This window comes from Ochotona princeps, chromosome 22 (assembly GCF_030435755.1).
Source record: "Ochotona princeps isolate mOchPri1 chromosome 22, mOchPri1.hap1, whole genome shotgun sequence".
Classification (NCBI taxonomy): domain Eukaryota; kingdom Metazoa; phylum Chordata; class Mammalia; order Lagomorpha; family Ochotonidae; genus Ochotona; species Ochotona princeps.
This window is the reverse complement of record NC_080853.1, coordinates 20518680-20541366: the sequence shown is the minus strand read 5'-3', so window position 1 is coordinate 20541366 and position 22687 is coordinate 20518680. Positions and strand designations below refer to the sequence as shown.

Sequence of the window (22687 nt, the reverse complement as noted above, 5' to 3'; positions counted from 1 at the left end):
ATGGGTCCAATCAGAATACTCAAGTCACAGGGGCATTACACACATGGATTTATAGGGGCAAGAGTATGCGGCATGTGTGAGAGGCATCTGTCAGCCCTTAACATTGCTTGCAGAGGTGTGTAGCTGGAAAATCTTCTGGTGTCTGATGTCTTGTAGCGGTGACCTGGGTGCTAGGGAGGCCAGTCTGTGACACCATGGACTCCAGCACCCCAGCTGTTAACTCCCGCTACAGAGGACATGACCTTGAGCTCTAGGCCTCCCTCTCAGCAGCCCAACTGGCCTTGGCCTCTGAGTCGTCAGAATCAAGGTAGCAGCAGTTGCTCTCCTGGGCCTTTGAGGGAGCAGGGGAAGATGAGTGGAAGGGAACTCAGACTCTGGCTTTTCTGGCAGAAAGGCTGGCCTCAGGGGAGCAGGATGGCAGGAGAAGGCAGCTGCCATGCCAACATCGTACTGGGTCACACAATGTCTGGGCTGGTGCTGACTTCTGGCCAAGGGCATTCAGTGAAAGGCATCCTTTCCAATCTCTTCCTTCCATCATTCTCTCCGTCCTCCTCTTTGTGATCTCTCTGTCTTTGTCCTTCCACTAGTGGGGTCAGGCACCCACAGGTGAATGGTTGCTATTGCTCATTCCCTGCCAGCTGCCAGACTCCCCTGAAAGTCCCTACTCACCCCCCATCGAAGATGAAAGCAGAGGCTCAAGTGCAAACGCCTGCAGACCTGGTAGGTGACATTGATGAGTGCAGCAGGTGGCTGGGGACAGCCGTGGCAGGATTAAAGGGGGCGCCTGCTCCCTTCAGCCCTGGCCGGCTGCTGCTCTGTGGTGGCTGGGCTCAGTGTAGCCAGAGCTATGGCTTTCTCAGCAGCAGCTGGCCAGCTGGACCTTTGTGTGAGTCAAAGGATGCTAAAAGGGATTAACCTCCTGCCAGAGAACTGCAACTGAGGCCAAGGGACTGTCCAATGAGATGCCACCTGCATGGCCCAGACATCCAAGCCCTGCCCCCTGGGGCTTAATCAATCACTCCCAGAGATAGGCAACCTCTAGAAGGAGGACTGACCTCTGTGGCTGGGCCAGAGGATTACAAAGCTGCAGACTACCCTGTGCGAGCCCATCTGAAAACTATTCCAGCAAAGACTTGGACATATACTTTGTGCTAGGCTTTGCAGATAGGCATAAAGACAGAAAGACCACAAGGCGAGTATTCTCAAGAGAGTTCCAGGAACCTTCGGAAACCCAGGAGTGTTTGTGAACATGGAGACAAGCCCTGTTTCTGACCTGGCCCACTCCCTAGCTGTGAGGCCTTGTGGGTACAGCCCATGCTGCATTGAAGGAGTGGCGGTTCTGGGGATCAGGGAGTGGGAAGGACAGCCCTGCATACCCTTCCAATGCTCTGAGACCTGGAAGGCAGGTGGAGGAGCATGCCATTGTGGTGCCTGATTGTTGCTGTGGGCATGTGAGAGGGGGGCTGTGGGTGACAGGTGACTGTAGCCAGCAGATGTGCTGGGAGCCTCTGACAGAGGGTAAGCTTTCACCAGCTCCCAAATACTATGTGTGCAACCTACTGGAGACTCCAGCATAAAACAAACAAAGCCCCCAGACTCTAGAATGAATTAGAGAAAGACCGTACCCCTTCTTCCGATCAGCAAGGCATGGGGAGAGACACTTCTTGTCTGTCTCTCCTCTTCCTTGACCACACTGCAAGACAAAGAGCAGAGAGGAAGTCAGAGAAAACCTCTTGGGACCACAAGTGTGTTGGAAAGTCAGCTGGGCCAGACTGCATCTGAAAGTGACCAGTTGACTTTTAGCTGGGTCCCAGGTGCTGAGATGAGAAAGGGAAGTTTGACAGAGCTAAGTCAGATGAAAAGCAGAGAAGCAGCATGAAGTATACAACTTTTAAAAAAGATTTATTTATTGTCATTGGAAAGTCAGATATACAGAGAGGAGGAAAGACAGAGAGGAATATCTTCTGTCTGCTGATTCACTCCCCAAGTGGCCACAATGGTCATAGCTGAGCTGATCCGAAGCCAGGAGCCAGAGGCATCTTCCAGGACTCCAATGTGGGTGCAGGATCCCAAGGCTTTTGGGCCTTCTTCCACTGCTTTCCCAGGTCACAAGCAGGGAGCTAAATGGAAAGTGGGGCTGCAGGGACATGAACCAGCACCCATATGGGACCTGGTGTGTGCAAGACAAGGACTTTAGCCACTAGGCTACCGTGCTGAGCCTGAAGTAGACAACTTTTTAACAGCAGAGTGTTCTATGCCTTTCCACTCCTGTTTGCTCATACTTCACAACTACCCTACAGAGAAGGTCCTGTCATTCCCTCCATTTTGCACATCGAGAAGCTTTGTCCTGGACACATAAAGGTCAAGTAGCAGGTGAAAAGCAGAATGATGTTAATAACCTGCCTCATGCGTTACATCAGATTTAACAAGACAGTCAGAACATTGGCTGGGGGTGGAGGAAGAGGCTGCCACTTTGAGATCTGGGATTACTTGGGAGCTGGGAAGCTCTGTGAGGTGGGGGAGGAAGAATTAGGTGTGGGAGTCTGAACTCAGGCCCATACCTACTTAGGACCAAGGAATCTTATGGGTGGGGAAGACTTTGGAGTCAGGTGCACCCTATTTCAATTTTCAGATGGGAAAAGCCACAGGGGAGAGAATTTCTCCCAGGTCACCATGCGTCTCACTTGATTTTATCTCCTCAGGAAGTAAGAAAGGACAAAGGGCTCCTATGGGTCTAGTGTGCAGGAGAGAGGACAGGCTCTATATTCAGGCAAGAAATCTGGGTCCGGTTCCCTCTTCTTGGCGATGTCTGCCTGTTCTCAGGAGTGGACCATTTGATCCAAGTGGATCAGGCCCCAATGGTTTGACCTAACTTGGCCTAATGCCCATCTTAAGCAGATTCACAGACGGGAGCTGACCAGGGTGCTGAATCATATTGATGTCTTCTGTTTAGTCGGAATGCCTTAGTCTAGGAAACTCGTCTCTATGGCTTGGGAAAGTCACTCATTCAGTGGCTCTAGTCCTACCTCTTTCCCTGTTCAGTGGGGAAGAGTAGTTCCCATTCAACCAAATTCTGAAGGCTAGGTGAGCAGCCTAGGTGACAGGGTGCTGCACACATCCCTGGGGCCCAGAGAGAGCTCTTGGACATTTAACCTCATAGGCTTTTTGGGCTGCCTTGTTTCTTTGCTTGCAGAATGGAGGTTTTACTGGGTAATTTTAGGTGCTCCTTCAACCAGGGAACCATGATTTCAGGTAGGAATAGAGTGACACTTTGCAAACACAACAGATTTCAGAGTTTCAGATCCTTGGGGAGCTGTGTATCTTCACACAGGCCCTAACTTGGCTCTGCAGATGCCAAGTGCTTCCCGCCCCCCCGTATTGGGAGGCAGCCCAAGGTTCTCTCCTCCTGTTCCAGAGCCCCAGTCTTATCTACCCCACGGGGCCTCAGTAACAGTAGCAGCTGGCACCTGCTGAGTCTCCACTGGCTGTTAATAGGACACACTGTTGGGATAGACCCTACAGCAATCCTGCAACTGATGCTCACTTTGCAGAGAAGGGCCATGCCCTGGGTAAGGGGAGTGCTGAGAGTCACACCATGCCTTCCTGAATCTGAAACTCCTCCTGAAGGGACTTGAGGAAGTTACGAGAGTTTTCCAACCCCTATGCCTCTGTCTAGAAAATGGGGATGACACATACAGATTGTCACCTAATAAAGATACTTGGTATTCATAAATCATACATGAAACACCTTTGGGTGATCCATGAGGGCAAGGGAGTGAAGACGATACTGGGGTTACATTAAGGGCACACTTAAAGCAAGAGGGTTCTTTGTACTAATCATGTGTCATCAAGCAGGAAAGAGTGACTTATTATGCTTTGCATCTGATACAGAGCTGCAAGTTCTACATCTGAGCTTTAAAACTTTTTCTTAAATTTTATGAATAAGTGGGAAAATGTGTTAAAATGAAGATTGTTCTTGAGTCTGAGTGGGACCTAGGAGTCTGCATTCCCGACAAGTTCCCAGATGCTGCCGCTGCTGCTGATACACAAAGGATGCAGAAAGTCTGTCTTCCTTTCCCTTTTCAGTTTTTAAATTTGCATGTTCACTTGAGCCAGAGAAAATGCGAAAAATGGCTCTGAGAGCCTTTGCCTAGTGATCTGGCAGGGACCTGGGATGTAATCACATGTACTTAGAGAATGCGTCTCAGGAGCTAGGGTTGGCAGGCAAGGTTGTAGTGTATCCATATGGCCTGAGACACTGATGGACATGGGAGACTGGCTCACTAGTCCTCTGTCCCAGTGCGCCTTTCTGATTGGAGAGGTAGGAAATGAAAAAACGGCCACCTTGTAGCCACAGGTTGAGAGGTGATGTAGGTTCCAGCAATCAGGTGCATTCTATGAGCCTTAAACTTAGACCCGGCCTGAGTGGGGTCACGCTGGCAGCATGAAGGGCTTCAGATTTCCGCTGCAGGTTCAGGTGGTTGTTGTGAAGCTCTGTAGTGCCTAAGCACCAACTCATAGCATTGATGATGCAATCCCACTGCTCTCTGCATCCTAACCTTTTTGGCTGAACAAATGAGTTTCCATTTACTGCAATTGAGCCCAGGCCTAACACTTCAGCAGGCCTCTCCTCCCTCTGAATCCCCATCCTATTGTGACTCTCACAACATTCCCCTTGTGTGGCTCATGTGGGTAATATAGCTATTTAGCTCTTGGAATGGGCCATCAGCCTCATGTTCTTGTAAGCCTTCTACTTTGTAACTCCCTCCATCTCTGCCCTACTAGTGTATTCAGACTTTCTGGTTTTTTTATTTTTTTATTTTTTATTTTTTATTTTTTTTTCATTCTGGGGTTTGTTCTTAGCCACTTGGGCCTTGCCACCCCTCCTTGGCTGCCACTTTGCTTCCCGACCCAACCCTCATGAGACAGATTCAAGGCCACTAGGGGTGTGCCTTGTTGGTATTCCAAGAACAAATAATGCTTGGGGACTTGGATGCCTTTGAGTCTTCCCCTGGTACAAAAAGTCAGTATGGTTTACACACGCGAAAGGTTTGACAGGGAAGCTGGGGTGTGCATGTGGGCAATGTTTCCTCTTCTTGGTGGCAGGACCTGTCTCTACTGAAACTGTATCAAAATGAATAAGAACAGTTGACCGAGTATGAACTGCTCTACAGCATCCAGTTTTCCTGCTGTGAAGATATACAAATCAGTAACAAACTGCCCTCACTGACAACAGAAAGAGGTGCCATGAGAAAAGCTGGCTTCTAGAGGGAGATTGTGTGGGACGTGCTGCCCTCTTTTGAACTCCTGTCAACAGGCATTGATCACCTAGCCCAGGGGTGGAGTCTCCATCCTGAGCAATATACATTCTTGGGAGCTGAGACCTAAGGAATTCTTGACTTCTCAATGGAGGTAGCAGATGTTCACAATTAGGTAAATAGAATGAGAAACCCAGCCAAGTATGACAAGTGAGGAGGAGACAAGCCAAGCAAGAGAAGGGGGTGGTGTGGATCAGTGCATCCCAGAAACAGTACAACTGAATGGTCTATGATGCTTTACCACCAGAGGAAAGGGACTTAGGATGACCTTTATTGTACTTCTTAACCATGAAATTTCACACCAAGCAGGAATGAATCCTGTGAATCTTGCTAGAAAAGCCCATGGAAATACTCCTGTATCTCACGCAGCCCAGAATGATCCCCTAGAAGTCAAATCCAATTCTTTTGCAGCTCACCAGCCATGGTCATCTACGGTCTGTTTTTTGGGATGAGTGACACTGGTCTCTACCTTGTTCAGACCTGTACTTAAAAAAAAAATGGGGGGGGGGCTGGCATGGTAGCTAGAGGCTAAAGTCCTCGCCTTGCATGCACTGGATCCCATATGGGTGCTGGTTCTAATCCCAGCGGCCCACTTCCCATCCAGCTCCCTGCTTGTGGCCTGGGAAAGCAGTCGAGAACGGCCCAATGCCTTGGGACCCTGCGCCCAAGTGGGAGACCTGGAAGAAGCTCCTGGCTCCTGGTTTCGGGTCGGCATAGCTCCAGTTATTGGATGGAAGTGGATGGAAGATCTTCTTGTCTCTCCTCCTTTCTGTATATCTGATTTTCCCAGGAAAATAAATAAAATCTTAAAAGGGGGGGTAAAAGCCACCAGAAGATACTTCACACCCTCAGGATGGTGATAACATGATGAACAGTAACCACCACAAGGGTGTGAAGCAAATGGAACTCTCACAAGTTAGGGCGGGAGGGCCAAATGGTACGGCTGCTGTGAAAAAGTTTGGTAGTCTTACAATGTTAATAAACATGGGGTTAACAAGTAGCCCAGCAATTCCACTCCTTGCTATACACCTAAATGAATTGAATCATCTGTCCACACAAAAATTTATAACAATGTTCATTGAAGCATTATTCACACTAGCCAAAAAGTTACAGAAACCTCCCTGCCCATTAACTGGTAAATGCGTAGGCAAAATGTGACATACTGACATATTCAGGCAATGGGTATTATTTAGCCACGTAAAGGAATGAAAACTGACACGTTACAATGTGAATGAATTACACTAAGTAAAAGAAGCCAGAGACAAAAGGCAACCATGGAGTGACTGCATTTGTGAGAAATATCTAGAACAGACAAATCTTGAGAGATGTAAGATAGACTGGTGGTTTCCTAGGCTGGGGGTTGAGAGAGGGGATCCAGGGAGTGACTGATCTTGGGTATATGGCCTCTTGTCAGGGTGGTGACAATGTTCAGGAATTGTGTATGATGGTGGATGCACTGTGAATATACTAAAGCTCACCAAATCGCATACTTGAAAATGGTGAACTTACTGGTCTGCAAATTATACATCAAAAAAGCCATTATTCAGAAAAAGACAACAGGTCATGAAGTGCAGATGTTTATTGTAAGGCTGTAACTTGGGGGGGTGTTCTACAAAGCACACACCTGCAACAGTCCCACCTGCTGCTGGGTGAAGATCCCAGGAGGGAAGCAGCCCCGCTCAAAGCCAGCACAAAGAGAGTGACTAGGCAGTTTTGATAGACCCTGCTCACTCCCTGCTGCAGCATTTAAAGCCTTGCCTGTACTCCTTCCCAGCGTCCTTGATGCAAGGAGACCCAAATAACAGACTGCCGATTCTGAATTTGAATCGCTACATTTTCTGCTTTCAGAAAACAGAATTACACATTTCATTATAGTTTCAACCTTGGCTCTAATACACCTAAATGTGAATTTACTGCTAAATCTTATTTTTCCCTTGAATCAGAGATTTGACAGTTCTCTACCCTCCCTGACTGTGGCTGGCCTCCAGTCCGATCTTTTTTTATAAATGCTCTTTTTCATAGTCAAGGCTGTCTTTGAGAGCAAACTGCTCTCAATCCCTTTGGCTGCAGGTATCATCTGATCCCAAACCAGAACTCACACTCCACTCGCATGCCAGCCCTCAGAGAAGAGTTATGAGTAAGGACTGCCTCTGTGCCTTGTCTCCCGAGCACAAAGATTCTACAAGGTTCAAGGTGGTCAGCAAGCCTTTTTCTGGGGTTTTGGTGCTTGACAAGGGGACTGCTGCCAATCCCCAGGAGGCCTACACCTGCCAGCCTCCTGCCACCCAGGCCCAGGCTTGGTCTGGTACTGGCTCAAAGGGTCAGTTTAGCTTACTCCTACCCATTCTCAGGTTAAGCAGAGGAGCAGTATAGAAAACAATCTAGCGGATTCCTTTCCCAGCTATGGGAGCTAGCTGCCCACAGCTAAGGCATGCATGTTAATTTCAGGCAGAGGGTGGATTGAGGAGCCGAGCTGAGATGCTGGTGACTAGTGCCCTGGTTTGTTCCTCTGGCCAGTGGCTTGAGGGTGTTTTTCCCACCTCAGACCAGGGGCTCATCACTGCCTATCTCTTGGGTTCTGGAGAACACCAAACCTCAGGTGGGCCTAGACACAGGACAGTGGTGGCTTCTAGAGCTGGGGCTCTCTGTTCCCACTGAAGTTCACCATCACACTTAGCCAGAGCCTGTGCTGCCATGATCTTGACTCGGTCCCAGCTCTGTAAGAAGTACCACAGAGAGTCTTGACTTCCAGTCTGCTCTTGTCTGTCCCAGTGCCCAGGCTGCCATCCACAGACATATCACAATGTTTGAGGACAGGATAGGTACTTGGCTTTCACGGGTGGGGTCGAGATCGATGAGCCAGAACTTGCTTAGGGTCGCTCAGTACATAGGGGCAAAAATGAGATTAGCCTCTAGGTCTGCTCTGTTTATTCTGCTTATCAGGCTACTGCAGGCTTTCCATAATGTGCCTGCCCTTCCCAAGAGGCCAAGGCGTTGCTAGTCACTCATTTCTATCCGAGGAGCAGACCCAGACCTATTTCAGCACATCAGGAGGGAGAGCAAGTTATGAGCACAAGGTGCCCGAGGAGCAAGAGCAGATGCTGGGCAGAAAGAGAGCCACTGAGCCCATAGAGGCTCCAACCAAAGGAGCTGTGCATCCAAGCAAAAAGGAAAAGTGGGAGACCGGCAACTTGAATTTTGTATTGACATTTGGTTCTTAATAATAACATCCAAAATGCGTTCTGTTCTTACAGCGCTGCAGCTGGGACTGCATCGGGTGGAGGGTGTATGTTGCCGGAGGCTCCCTTGGGAAACGGGGAGGAGCTGGTAATGAGAAAGACACTGATTTTTCTTTGGGACCTATATGCAGCCAGGTGGAGAGCTGCAGCAGGTGCCTTGGCTCTGATTAGGGCAGGGGAGGCAACCCCAGCCAGCATGCAAACACATGGGCAAAGTCCCTTGCTCCCAACCCGTGATAACACTGCTGCTGACGGGGCCAGTGGTGGCAGCTCCAGGAGAGTGGAGGGAAGGCTGGGGTGTTACATTCTTGAGGCCTTCACAGGTACATGTCATCGTAGCCCGGTGGGGGGAGATGGTCGGGGTTTGGTCTGGAACAGAAAGAGGGGCTGGTGAGTCGCAGTGTGGCAGGGCTTGGGGTGCACAGGCAGCCTGCCCTGCAGCGGGATGTGCAGCATGAAGGTTCAGACTGTGACCTCCAGAGCCAGGTGGCCTGGGTGTAACCTCTGAGTCTCTAACCTTTCAGATCCTCAGTGTCTGCATCTGTAAGGCATGGACAGTACTGCCTACCCAGGATGCAATGAGCATCTGACACATATTTAAGTCTTAGCTTCTCCTCATGAGTCCTCCCTGGAGGGAGCCAGGGAAGGCAGGCACTCAGAGCTGGAGAACTCCTAAGGCTCCCAAGAGGTGGCAGGCAGCCCTGCGGCTGAGGCTGCACTCTCTCCTGGTATCAGTGAACAGGGGCGATAGCAACTCTGGGTCTGGCGTCCAAGACTGCAGTGGCCAACACACAGAGCCCAGCTGTCCTCAGGCCCACTTCCCAGCATACATTGGTAAATACCTACCCTGATGGGCTGGTTCCAATGGGTCCAAAAGGGTCAAAGCGAGCTCCTGGGGGTACAGCGCCTGGCGGAAGCCGGTTCGGGAGGCCTGAGGATGGGTCAATAAGTGCTCTTGGAAAGCCAGATCTCAGGGGATCCACAATCATTCCACCTCTTCGACACCTGAGGCAAGAAGGCAAACCAGGTTAACAGTCATGCCAGGGACTGCCCTTCATGAAGAGGCAAGAGAGGGGAGAATGGATGAGGATTGACATATGTCTACACTGAGGGTCCAAAGTCATGCAGATGGTGCCTGAAAGCCAGCAGCAAGTAGATAAGAGCAAGAACTCCCCGGGCCCATGCTTTTGGTCCTATAGGCCTCCCTGAGCCTACAAATTGAGAACCCTGTCATGCCCTGATCAAGGATGCTCTGATCAAGAATAAGATCTGGGGTCCAGCGCCATGGCCTGCTGGCTAAAGTCCTCGCCTTGAACGCCCCGGGATCCCATATGGGTGAGGGTTCTAATCCCAGCAGCTCCACTTCCCATCCAGCTCCCTGCTTGTGGCCTGGGAAGGCAGTAGAGGATGCCCAATGCTTTGGGACCCTGTGCCCGCGTGGGAGACCCAGAAGTTCTTGGTTCCCGGCTTCGGATCAGCGCAGCACCAGCCATTGCAGTCACTTGGGGAGTGAATCACTGGACGGAAGATCTTCCTCTCTGTCTCTCCTCCTCTCTGTATATCTGACTTTATAATAAAAAATAAATAAATCTTTTTTTTTCTTAAAAAGAATAAGATCTGCAACTGGCTAAGGTCAATGCAGAATTCTCAAAATGTTCTACAGGGCTTTAGGCTAGGTTGAAAGACCAACACTATGACAATCCATTACAACAGTTTCTTTAGCTCCATTTCCTTTAAGGAGCTCAGAGCAAACTGAGACTGCCTGTGGGTTGCCCAACTCTGGCTCCCGACAGCATCTGTCCACCATGGTGTTCCATGAACATGTGCTCAAACAAGGATAAGTGAGCAGACAGCCCCCAAATCTGGGGTCACTGGTTCAGGCTGTGTCACAGATTTAAGTGATTTCTGCACTATCTAAAGATGAGATGCCTAAGCTGGGGTCACCTTGCAACAGAGGCTAAAATCCAGTGTGAATTCTGCAGACATGATGGTGCAGGACCGAAGCTGTAATAATTTTCTATAGTGCATGGTAGGAACCACAGAGGGTAGAATGAGTCTCGGAGACTCCCTTTACCTACAAGGCAATCTTGAAGCAGCCTGGAGCGGGCTGCTGTGGAGGTCCGTGTTACTCTGACAGCGCCCAGTTCCTCTGACAGTCATCTTACATTGGGGCATCACGTTCTGGGTTTGACAGCACAGTTGGTGGCAGGGATTGCTCAGCCACTTTGTAACAACTGCCTCCCCTACCCCAAAGGAAGACTGACGAAAAATCCTAAAATTAGAAGATGAGCTGGGGCTGAGAAACCATGGGAGCAGCTTCAGCTGCCACCACCTCTCCAGCAGTACTCACCCAAAGGGGTCTAGGTCCTCTCCCCCGACAGCAAACGGACCCAGGGGATCACACCTGAAACAAACAAGGGATAATTACTGCAAGTCCCAGAGCAGCAGGCTCCGGACTGGCAGGGGCTCAATGCAGCCTACCACCAGCAGTGTCAGGCAGAACAGGGGAAAGCTCTGCATGGGACTGTGATATAAGGGATCCTTGAAAGGGGTCCTTGGCACAGATGAATACCTATATTACAGTAGCAACAGATGAAAAGGGCTCAAAACACAGCTAACCATACAGAAAATCCTAAGTCTGCATGAAGCTGAAAATATTAACAGTAATCTCCTTAAATTTTATTTATCCCTACTCAAGGTTCTAAAATGTGTATAACAAAATCAAAATCTTTTGAAAGATTTATTTTTATTTGAAATGTAGATTCACAGAGGCAAGAAGAGATAGGAAGAGATCTTCCATCTTCTGGTTCATTCCCCAAATGGCTGCAACGGCCAGAGTTCAGTTGATCCGAAGCCAGGAACTTCTTCCGGGTCTCCCACTTGGATGTAGGAGCCCAAGGACATGAGTCATGCTCTGCTGCTTACCTAGGCCATTAGCAGGGAGCTGGATTGGAAGTGGAGCAGCCAGAGGATTAGCCTAGAGTTTTTAATTAAAAAAAAAAAAATCTGAAAACTAAATCCCAAAGCTAAGGACTAAATGCTTCTCAAGTCTTAAGCCCCTGCACCCATGTGGAGAACTTGGGAGAAGCACCTGGCTCCCAGCTTCAGATCAGCTCAGCTGTGGCCGTAACCATCTGGGGAGTGAACCAGAGAACAGAAGATCTGTCTGTCACTTCCTCTCTCTGTAACTGACTTTCAAGTAAAATAAAGAAATCTACAAATTAAAAAAATAGAATTCAAATGAAAATTTGCTCAAAAAAGACTTCAAAAGCAAGGAAACTGGAATCAGCCTAAACAGGGACCAGTCTGGTACCACTTGGTATATGCCTACATGCAGCCATGGAAACAGAAACAATGTCTTCAGGATGTTTTCAAAATGCTCCTGCTCAAGTGTGACTTGTGGGGGGAAAACAGATTATCCCCAGCTGTGGCAATCAACTGTGAGAAGCATGTGTGTGGGGGTGTGTATTTGTAAATAGGACGACAGAGCAGTAGTTTCAGGGTGTAAACAGTGACAGGTACTCCTGGATGGTGAGCTGCTTCTCCAGGTTCTCCTGTGATTTTCTCTAAAGGATGTGGAGATGGATACAGCAAGATCAGTATTTTAAAAAACATGACTTGGAGCCCTGGTGAGCGATACACATGGACAGTTCTGGGACACCAGCAGCTCCTGCCAGAACTCCGGAATGCTTTCTACACAGCAGCTAACCTACACTTACAGGAAAGAAGCCATTAATTAGAGAACTGGGAAGAAATCCAAGGAGGCATTTCTCCAGTCAGTTCCACCTAACAGGCTGCAAAGGATACTGCAACGGAAGTGGCAGGTACTATGGTCTACCCAGCCAGGCATGCCTCCCAGACCCAGCTTTTCCTTGTGCCAGTAGGCAGCGAGAAATGCTATTTAGCCCAGCCCAGGTCTCCATGTGGGGCGGGTACCTTGGCCTGACTCAAACATGCTCTCTGGTTTCCCATCTCTAAAGCTTTCCATCTGAGCTCCCTTACCTACCTGCAAGTGGGTTTCCCTGTCTGTGGAAACCTCCAAAAGTCATTCTTCCCCTGCCAAACATGCCCTTAGCCACTACCATTCCAATATGTCCTCAAGTTCCCTGCCCCTGGTAATCTCCAGCATCCTGGCCTAGGGCCAAGTGGTGTGTCCTGGCCTGGTGTTCCCCGTCTTCCCCACTGATTAAAAAAAAAAAGGAAAAGAAACAGAAAGAATAAGTAACTATGCTTGCATACTGATTAACACAAATTTGGCACTAACTAGGCCCAAAATGCCCACTGGCTGCTCTTCTCCCAGTGGTGTAATGCCTGCCTAGGTACAACGCAACCTAGAAAGCTGTCCACACCTGGGGGTATTAATTTTGATAATTGCATTTTTCAGCTCTGTAATTTCTACCTGGCTCGTCTTCAGATCTTCTCTGTTTATCTGGTGATACTTCCTTTTCTTTCTTTCTTTTTTTTTTTAGAAAGATTTATTTATTTTTATTACAAAGTCAGATATACAGAGAGGAGGAGAGACAGAGAGAAAGATCTTTCGTCCGATGATTCACTCCCCAAGTGACTGCAATGGCCGGTGCTGAGCCAATCTGGAGCCAGGAGCCCAGAGCCTCTTCCAGGTCTCCCACGCGGGTACAGGGTCCCAAGGCTTTGGGCATCCTCTACTGTTTTCCCAGGCCACAAGCAGGGAGCTGGATGGAAAGTGGAGCCGCCAGTATTAGAACCGGCGCCTATATGGGATCCTGGTGTGTTCAAGGCCAGGACTTTAGCCAGCAGGCCACGGCGCCAGGCCCGAGACTTCCTTTTCATTCCATTTGTTTCAAGACTGTTTATGTCCTCATGTTTTGAAGTACTTCTGTAATAGTTACTTAGAAATCTTTGTCAGGTAATTCCAACATTGATGTTATCTGGATAATAGCATTTGTTTATTCCCTTTTTGTAGCTGAAATTTTCTTGACTCTTCTACACCCAGTAATTTTGGATTTTATCTCACACAATTTGAACACTTTGATGTGAAGTTTGGGAGAATACTGGTACTTCTGTTTTAGTAGGCAGTCAACTCAGTTGGGTTTGGGATCCAAGTGCTGGCTTTAATGCCAATTCTGCTTTTAAATCCTTTGCAAGATCTGAACTGTGTAGTGCCATTCAATGGCCAGTCTTGGACAATACACAATTTCATTCTCAAAGTCTCTGATATGCTACTCAGGATGAGGTCTACTTAACGCAAAGCTTAAGAGGGTTGGGCTAAGAGCCCAGAGTGTAATTGTATGCTTCAGGAGCACCATCCTCTCTATGACCTCTGTACTTTCCATTTCCTGGGGAAAGGGCATTCCTTTTTTGTTCTGGCCAGAAAATTTACCAGCTTTGCCATTGACTATCCATGACCGTGCCACTGTCTGCACACATCCAGAATCAAGCATAGGATGGACAAAAAGCCACGGTGGTTGGGCTCACACCCCTGAGATGGGTTCTCTTATGACTGGGAGGTTTCTCTCTCCATGTTAGGTGTCTGCAGACAGTGAATGGCTAAGGTGCAGAAAAGCAGAGCAAAGAGAAGAAAAGGAAACCACAGGGACCATCCTCTTTGGGCTTTGGAAGACCCCTCTCCTGCTCCTTCAACCAGATTTGTGGGGCTGTGGGGGCCAATCTCTGCCTCCTTGTTTTGGGTTTCTTTGAGCTCCGAGTAGAGGATGCCGGTGGGACATAGTACCCCATCTGTTGATGGTACAAACTCTGGTCTTTCCTAATTTGCTCTCCCAACCTGCAGACTTTTCAAAGTCCTCAACTAGTTCTTGCATGCATTCTACATCAAAGTCAGTATGGAGTTGTTTATTCTTAAGAAGTGCCCAGTACCAACTGGGCTCTCTTCAATACAGCTGCTGGTCTATAGCCATGGGTAATTGTTGGGAACACAGCATTTATCAATGCATCAATCTTGGAGAACAGCTCCAAGAGTAGCCAACTGTAGGTCCATGGAACATCCAGCAGCAAAGAGTCGAGTACTGCCAGTTCTTAATCCCCCTGGTTGCACAGCATTATTTGACCCACCTAGGCCAGTACTTTCAAACTGTAAGATGTGCATGCATCAGTGGGAGAGCTGACCGAAATGCAGGTGCTAATTCAGAAGCTCAAAAGAGGGGCCTGAGTTTTGTGTTTTTCACAAACTCCCAGGTGATCTGTCACTGTTGGCCTGGGATTACAAATGGCTGGGTTATTTCTCGGTCAGGTATCTCTAGAGATTTGAGTATGTGAATATACAAAACAGCACCGGGCCAGGTGCTCTAAACATGCACATTGATGGGCCTGGTGGCGTGGCCTAGTGACTAAAGTCCTCGCCTTGAACGCCCCGGGATCCCATATGGGTGAGGGTTCTAATCCCAGCAGCTCCACTTCCCATCCAGCTCCCTGCTTGTGGCCTGGGAAAGCAGTCAAGGACGGCCCAAAGATTTGGGACCCTGCACCCGCGTGGGAGACCCGGAAGAGGTTCCAGGTTCCCGGCTTTGGATCAGTGCAGCACCGGCCGTTGCAGTCACTTGGGGAGTGAATCACCGGACGGAAGATCTTCCTCTCTGTCTCTAATCTCTGTATATCTGACTTCGTAATAAAAATAAATAAATCTTTAACAAAACAAACAAAAAAACCCATGCACACTGACAAGCCTTTCCTTTTCCTCACCTTGAGGACATCCGTGACTTCAAAGGTGAGCCAGGGTTGAGAAATACTGTACTTAGGCTAAGCAAACATTAAAAAAAAAAAAAAGCAAAATTACACTATTATAAAGTGTCACCATAATCTTGTGGAACATTGTGATTCTTTTTTTTTCCTCATCTTTCAAAAGCATGCTCTAAAAAGTCTATTTGAAATGCGTGGAAAGAGAGAGATGGAGATCAGTGTTCTCTCCATTGCTTCACTCCTCAAATGGCTCCAACAGCTGAAGCCATGTGGTTGCAGGAATTACAGCACTTGAACCATCATTTGCTGCTTCCCAGGGTTTGCATTTGTAGGAATCTGGACTGGTAGTGGAGAAGTGACTCCATTCCTGGCACTCTGATATGGGATGTGGGCATCCCAACTGTTTTTAATTTAATTGTAATTTTGGGTCCCAGTGTTTTCTTCCACATAGGAACTACACTTATGGAATTGTCTTTGCTATTTAATTTTTAAATAACATTCATTCAAATGGAGGATATTCTTAAATTTACTTAATCCATTACAGGCATAGACTTGGCTTTTTGGGTGTGTGCTTAACCATATACAATGCATCAACTGGTAATTTTTATGCACTCCCCCTGCCTCGTCGCTTGTTATCCTCTGTCTCCTGCCACTATGGTAAGAGTGGCAGTCAACTCTAGATGGTAGACAAGGAGGAGTTATATGGAGGAGCCTCCACCTGCACCTGATCCAGATGATGAAATCTGGACTCTTCAAAATAATGCTGTTGTGCAAGACTGTAGTCTGAGCTGATGCAGTAATGGGATAAGTCTCTTGGGCCCCTTGGGGGAAAGGAGACACAGCCTGCATCTGAGAGGCTAGATGAAAGACTGTGGTAAGCAGAATCTGGTTTTTTCTTTAAAGATTCCACACACCCTCATCCCTAGAACCTGTGAACAGAATGAGAAAGCACTCCTGTCATTGTTTAGTTAGGTGGTGCAACTGCTGGAGCTCCAGCTCCCAGCATCTGAAGAGTGAAAAAGCAGAAGGCAGCTCTTTGTCCCTTAATAAACAAACAGTAATTTTTAAAAAGCAGAGCACTTTCTCTGGTTGGTGGCAGAAAAGAAAGAAGGGGAGACTAGAAGCATGTAAAGGACTTGACACAGCATGACTGCTGACTCCTCATGCAGTCTGAGGAGCTGAGGCAGAGGAACCCCAAGAAACTGAATATGACCTTAATGACCTCAATGAACTTGGAAGCAAAGGGCTTCTCAGAGCTTCCAGAAGGAATTGCAGCCCTGCTGACTCTGACTTTGAGTACAGCTGAACACATCCATATTCCTGACCTGGAGAACTGTGAGATAAACAGGTGCAGTCGGAAGCCCCAGGATTCATGGTGACAACAGCAGAAAGCGTAGTCACATCTGTGGATGACGGTTTCCCCTGTCTACCTGCTTTATGGTCTGGGTTCTACTAGTGTATGCATATGTATGACAAATAATTCCTCAATAATTTAAGAGAAAAATGAGACCAACTACAGGACTGGCAAGGATTGGGAAATCACATGGAAATATAGTTGAATGCCAATTAACACAACTATTTTGGGGCTGGTGCTGAGGCATGGTGAGTAAAGCTATTGCCTGTGGTGCCAGTATCCCATATGGGTACCAGTTCATGCCCTAGCTGCTCTACTTCTAATCCAAGCCCCTGCTACTGAGAAAATAGTGGAGGATGGCTCAAGTCTTTAGGCCCTGACACCAACATGGGAGACCCAGAGGAAACTCCTGGCTGTAGACCGGCTCAGCCCCAGCATTGTGGCCATGGAATATTTCTGTCTTTCTGTGTGTTAACTCTGACTTTCTAGTAAAATACACCTGTAAAACAAATACAATTATTTAGGAAGGCAACTGGAAAAAATAAAAAATCTGCATCAAAACCTTTAGAAACTGGTTTAGTGTGCACAGAATGCACACTAAGGAAGGTCTCTCCACTGACACAATGTGTACATGAGAAGTACCTCCAGTAACACACTAAAGCTCCTACTTGCCATAACAGAGATGGCATGGACAAAGAGAACAAAACTTGGATCTTAATTCTCCTTCCCTTCATGAAGCCACGCCCTCAACACATTCTGTCAGGTGTACTTCTTAATGAAGCACAGGTCTTTCTCACCCATCTCCACCAGTTTTTCAAGGAAAGCATTTTTCTTGAAAGAATGACAAAACTACAGTCACTCAGACATGGTATACAGTAGATATTTTCTTCAAAAGGAAGTGAGCCTATCTATTCAAGAAAAACAATGAACAGTATTAGTTGCCAGGGATAAACTTCAAGTTTTCAAGCAAAATTTAGCAACTTGGAAATTCGTATTCATCAACAGTTTGATGTCTCCCCAGTACTTTTCTGACAGGAGTATTAGTGACTGCGATTTTCTGTATCTGTGTAATAAAATGTGTCAGTTTTCAGCACACCTGTGTATCTCATGTACCAATACTTTCCAGGAGATCAAATATATGATCTGCTAATACCACACATGAGAAAAAGATCAATTCAAAGGGCATGACAGCCTGGACTTTATACTACACATGTCCAAAATGGTCAATGACATGGATTCAGAATTCACAGTGTAACTAATCCTTAAAGAAACTACTACCTGTCAAATTTTGTGCAACAGAGTCACAACTATCTCAAAGTTATGAAATGTCTCCTTTCAAATGGCCTCAACTGAAACAACCTGTCCCTATGGACTGAGCAGAGAAGCAGAAAAGAAATTTGCAAAAACAAAACAAGGTTGCTTTTCTTAATAAATTCCTTGTTTTGAAGAGCTATTTTCATACATAGTGAGTTTGTTACCTAATGTTTTACTTATTTTCATTTTATTTAAAAGACATAGAGAAAGAGATTGTCTATCAGCTGAATCATTCCACAAATGCCCACAAAAGCTAGGAAGGCTGACTTCAGGGGCCAGGAACTAACCCAGATCTCCCCTGTGGTGGCAGAGCACCAGTTGCAGCTGTGCAGTGACAGGGTGCTGAACACCTGTCAGATGGAGCAGATGGGCCATTTGCTGCACAGCTTTTCCTTCTTTTCTGTGACCCTGGCCTCTGAGAAATACAAGGTGACAGTGAATGCCTGGTTACTGACCAGCCCGGTGGTACAGTGCTGGGGCTATGGTAAGGCAATCAGCATCATTAGAGCCATCCAAGGTAGTGGTAAACAGAAAGAGGGAATGCTCCCTGCTACTATATGGAAACTCAGTTGGTTTCTGGTTATTGACTTTGTATCCCGCCACATTGCTGGATTTGGTAGTTCTGGCTTTTTAAGAGGATGTTCTGTACATAGGCTCTCACATTATCTTCACACAAAGATGGTTTTACTTCTTGCTTTCTAATTTGGACACTTTCATTTCTTTCCCTTGAGTGGCAGCCCAGGCTAGATCTCGGGCTCAGTTCTGTATGAAAGTGCAAAGAGCACATATGCTTATGTGACTGTCTCATTCTTGACTCCAAGTATTATTAAATGCTTTCTGTCATTGACAGGGTGTTGGATTTTGGCAAATGCCAATACTCTGGCTACTGAGTGTTCGCTAATTATGTACCCACAGGGCACATAATATCCCTCTGGTCCCACCAATACTAACCACAACATGGACTCCAAACTGAGAAGTGCTGACCCCGTGATTGAACCTTGCCCCCTCCTCAGTGCAGAAGTCTAGTCCTAAGGCTGCCATTCTAATCTGCAAAGAGCTTGAATGTGGCTTGCTCATATCTTGTGTTGTCTGGGAAAACTGAAACTGTTAGAGGTAAGGAGAACAAATGAAATGAAATGGGAAAGACACAGGGATTACACTTGCCTCCTAGAAAGGTAGTTTCTGTGTTTTCCCAAAAAAACCTGGCCCAGAGTCCTGAACAGGCGAAGAGCTGAAAACTGCGAATCACCAGGGTGGCAAAGGCAGACTATTGTACACAAGCTCTGAAGGGCTGAACCTCCGGCAGCCTCAGGGGCTCTGGGTGGCCTTCAGAAAGGCCAGGTACAGGCAGTTGCAGTAACAAGTGCTAGTGTAAGAACTCACTGCTCCACGTATGTCCCCATTTTCTTCTCCCCTATACTGAGACTGTGACACATGGAGATCTAGAAGTGGTAGCTGGACTCCATCTGCAGAAGGGTAGGCTACACGCTGGGGGAGCACTCACCAAGGAGGCTGGCGGCTGGTGTGTGGGTGGTGCGGAGGAATCCGGAGCGGGTCCACTTCTCTGGCGGTGGCAGGGGGAAACTCCCGTGGGGGAGTGTTTACGTTAGCCTTGTTCCACTGCTCATGGATAGGTGTAATGATTCCAGACGCGATGCGAGACCGCAGCTCTTCACTGTTCTTGTAGGTCCTGTACAGAGCAGATGAGGCGTCAACTGCTTGCTGCTGGCTGCCAAGCCTACGTGCAGTATTGTGGCGGCGGCCACGGCGGCTGCCCTGACCGCTCTTGGCACTGCGGTTATTCTGTCTGCAAGGGTGGACACGGGCCGTCCGGCGGACCTGTGTGAGGGGGGCAACAGCCTGGCGCTGTCTCCGAGATTTGGGCCTAAGTTTCTTAGGCATCTGAGTTGCCCCTCCTCCATTACCACCCCATTAGAAAGAGGTGAGGGTGTAGGGGCACAGGCCTGGACTGGCTACTCCCTTGTCCCCACCCCACCCTTCCCTCAGCAGCTTCATTGTGTGTTCATCACATGTCATGGGAAGGGTCAAGAAGACCAAGGGTTCCTGGGAGGATGAGGCGGGTTTCTGTCAGGGCCCAGGATATCAGTACACATACTACCTCCGTGGTCCTTAGAAGGCTGCCCATACTATCTGTCCCACTCTGCCTGTGAGAGACAAGCAGGGTGAGTTACCGCTGACATATTGAAGTGGCTGAGGGAACAGGATCAGATAAGACCACAGGGCTCCTAAAAATCTGGTATTATAAAGTCAGTCATTTCCTGTGTCACAAAACAACTTGCCAGGGCCAACATGGTGCCACAGTAGGCTAATCCTCCACCCTATGGCATCGGCATCCCATATGGGCACTGATTCATATTCCAGCTGTTCCACTTCCAATCCAGGTCTCTGCTTATAACCTGAGAAAGCAGAGAAGGGTGGCCCACATCCTTGGGACCTTGTACCCACATGGGAGACCTAGAAGAAGCTCCTGGCTCCATCTCAAATCAGCTCAGTTTTGGCTGTTGTAGCCATTTGGAAAACATTTCTCTCCTTCTCTGTCTGCAAAATCTGTTCTTCAAATAAAAATAAATCTTCAAATAAAAATAAATAAAAGTAGCTTTCCAAATGAAACCTTATAGAGTAGCCTGACAGTATGGCATCAGATCAGAAACCTACACAGAAAGTCTCACTCCAGGTCTAGGCAACTGCCTAAGTTAACTTCTACCTAGGCAAGTGCTACACCTCTGAGAGAAAAGCAGTCACTAGCTGGCAGGCATTCTGTGTGGAGAGCGGGACTATGCCCCAAGATGGCGCTTGTTATTGTCTTCTCACAGCACAAAGGCAGTAAGCAAGTTTTAGGAAGTTGTAGAGGATTGGTTCAAGGTCTCATGCAGTCTGCATGATGTGCGCGTGATCAGAGTTGTGATTGGTGTGTGTGTGCGTGATCAAGGCTGTGATTGGTGTGTTTGATGCGTGGCCAAGCAGCCCTGTTGCAATTGGCTGTTGATAGGGTTTTAACCTAAGTTTGAGAGAGAACAAAGAGGAGAAGAAGAACAAAGAGGAGTAGTGGTAGAGTAGTAGTAGAAGAGGAAGCCTGTAAATATGCTGTAGTTACTGCCCTTCTGTATTATACTTGGATTTCTTGTTCTGTTATGTAGTTAGTTTGTCCTTCAATAAATCCTCATAAGAGCAAGCACCTGTGTCGGAGCTTCACTCACTGGACGAGGGACCCCGTTATTCTGGACCTGGTTAATGACAAATTTGTGTTAATTATACCAGTGTGCCAGCAGATACCTATTCTACATACATACATATTCATATACACATACACATACACATATAAACACACATATGTATTTTTGAGATATGTGAGGAAGGTAAGGAATACTGCGTCAAGACATGCCACCCTAGTTCCCAGGAAGAGAAGGGAGGTCTGAGGGCATAATGGAGTGGGAACAACTGAGGGCATGTTAGACAGGAAAGGAGTGACTTCTGGGATTTTCCATGGACCAGGTCACTGAACACCCAGAAAATGAGGGAGCCTAGAATATGTGGTTTACAGGGTGGAAATTGGGGGTGTTAGAGTCCGGGCCAAAGCCCCCGGACGTCAGGGTGTGAGCTAGTCAACCCCCAGAGAATGACAAAGAGCCTCGCTGGTAATGCAAACAGCAAACAGAGTTTATTGCGCCAGCATGCTGGGGTCAGACCACACTTGGGGCACGCAGGCCAGCCAAGCAGGGCGGTCGGACCCTGAACAAGTCCAAGACAGAAGCTTATATAGGCCCTTTTGGGCTGGGAAATACATTAAAAGTAGCAACCTTAGACATATGGCCTTCAGGCACAGGCAGCCTGTTCTGTTCCCATACCCAATATCTGTATGGCTCATCCCATTCTCACACCCTTATCTTCCTCCTGGTTCCTAGGACCAGAGAAGAATTGCGCCCTTTCCTTCACAAAGTTGCAAGGCAGCAAAGAACAGATTTATCGCTAAAGCGGAATCCTCCCAAAGTCCAGGCACCTCCTGGCTTAGCAAAGTAGCAGTTTTTCAGTACAAAGGAATCTCACATTGCCCAACAATAACATTTTGCCCACACTCTAACAGGGGCATGTCTGAGTCAGACCTAGGCACTCACCCACATGGGAGACCTAGGATGGGCTAACCAGCATTGCCTGTCACTCATGGTGGAGCACAAGAGCCAGGGGTGGTGGGCAGCCTGGGGCAGGCCATACCAGGCCAGGTTGCAGCACTTGTTAACTTTTGTATGGGCGGGTCTGGGGCAGGCAAGGCTGGACCAGTCAACACCCACAGCACCCTCTGGCATGCACAAGAGCCAAGACAGGACGTGGGCCACACCTGGTTGGGCTAACCTGTAACATCTGCCAGCAAAAACTGAAAATGTGGGTAGGCCATGTCAGGTTGTGTTGAATGCCAGGCTGGGTTGAAGCAGCTGCTAGTATGTGCAGGTGCCAGGGCTGGGAACTATGGGGACTTCCTGTTGGGTTGCAGCTCCCACTGGTTAAGTGTGAGAGCTGGAGCTGTGGGTAGACTGGGCTGGGTAAGACTGCAGCACCTGTCAGCATGGGTTTGGAGGTGGGCAAGACTGGGTTAGGCTCCAGCACCCAGAATGGATGTGGGATAGGTCAGACTAGGTCAGGGCACCTGCTGGGTCAGATGAGAACCAAATCTGGGGGTGGGCCAGGTTGGGCAAGGTTGTAGCACCCACAGGCAAGGGCTAGGCCACAGCTCCCACCAGTGAAAACAAGACCTGGGATTAGGGGTGGAGCAGATC

The 22687-nt window shown here is 48.0% G+C and overlaps 1 protein-coding gene across 2 annotated transcripts in view; it reads right to left on the bottom strand.

Annotated features, from left to right (window-relative positions):
• Positions 1-8499: 8499 nt before the first annotated feature.
• The window catches only part of PSMF1 (proteasome inhibitor subunit 1), a 29557-nt gene continuing 15369 nt past the window's right edge, over positions 8500-22687 (bottom strand). For both annotated transcript variants that reach the window (XM_004585694.2, XM_058679446.1), the window contains 4 exons: positions 19402-19587; positions 10908-10961; positions 9404-9562; positions 8500-8926 (listed from right to left, as the gene is read on the bottom strand). In XM_004585694.2, the coding sequence (XP_004585751.2) occupies positions 8875-8926; positions 9404-9562; positions 10908-10961; positions 19402-19587 (451 nt within the window). In that variant the 3' untranslated portion in view covers positions 8500-8874. The remainder of the gene's footprint in view (positions 8927-9403; positions 9563-10907; positions 10962-19401; positions 19588-22687) is intronic.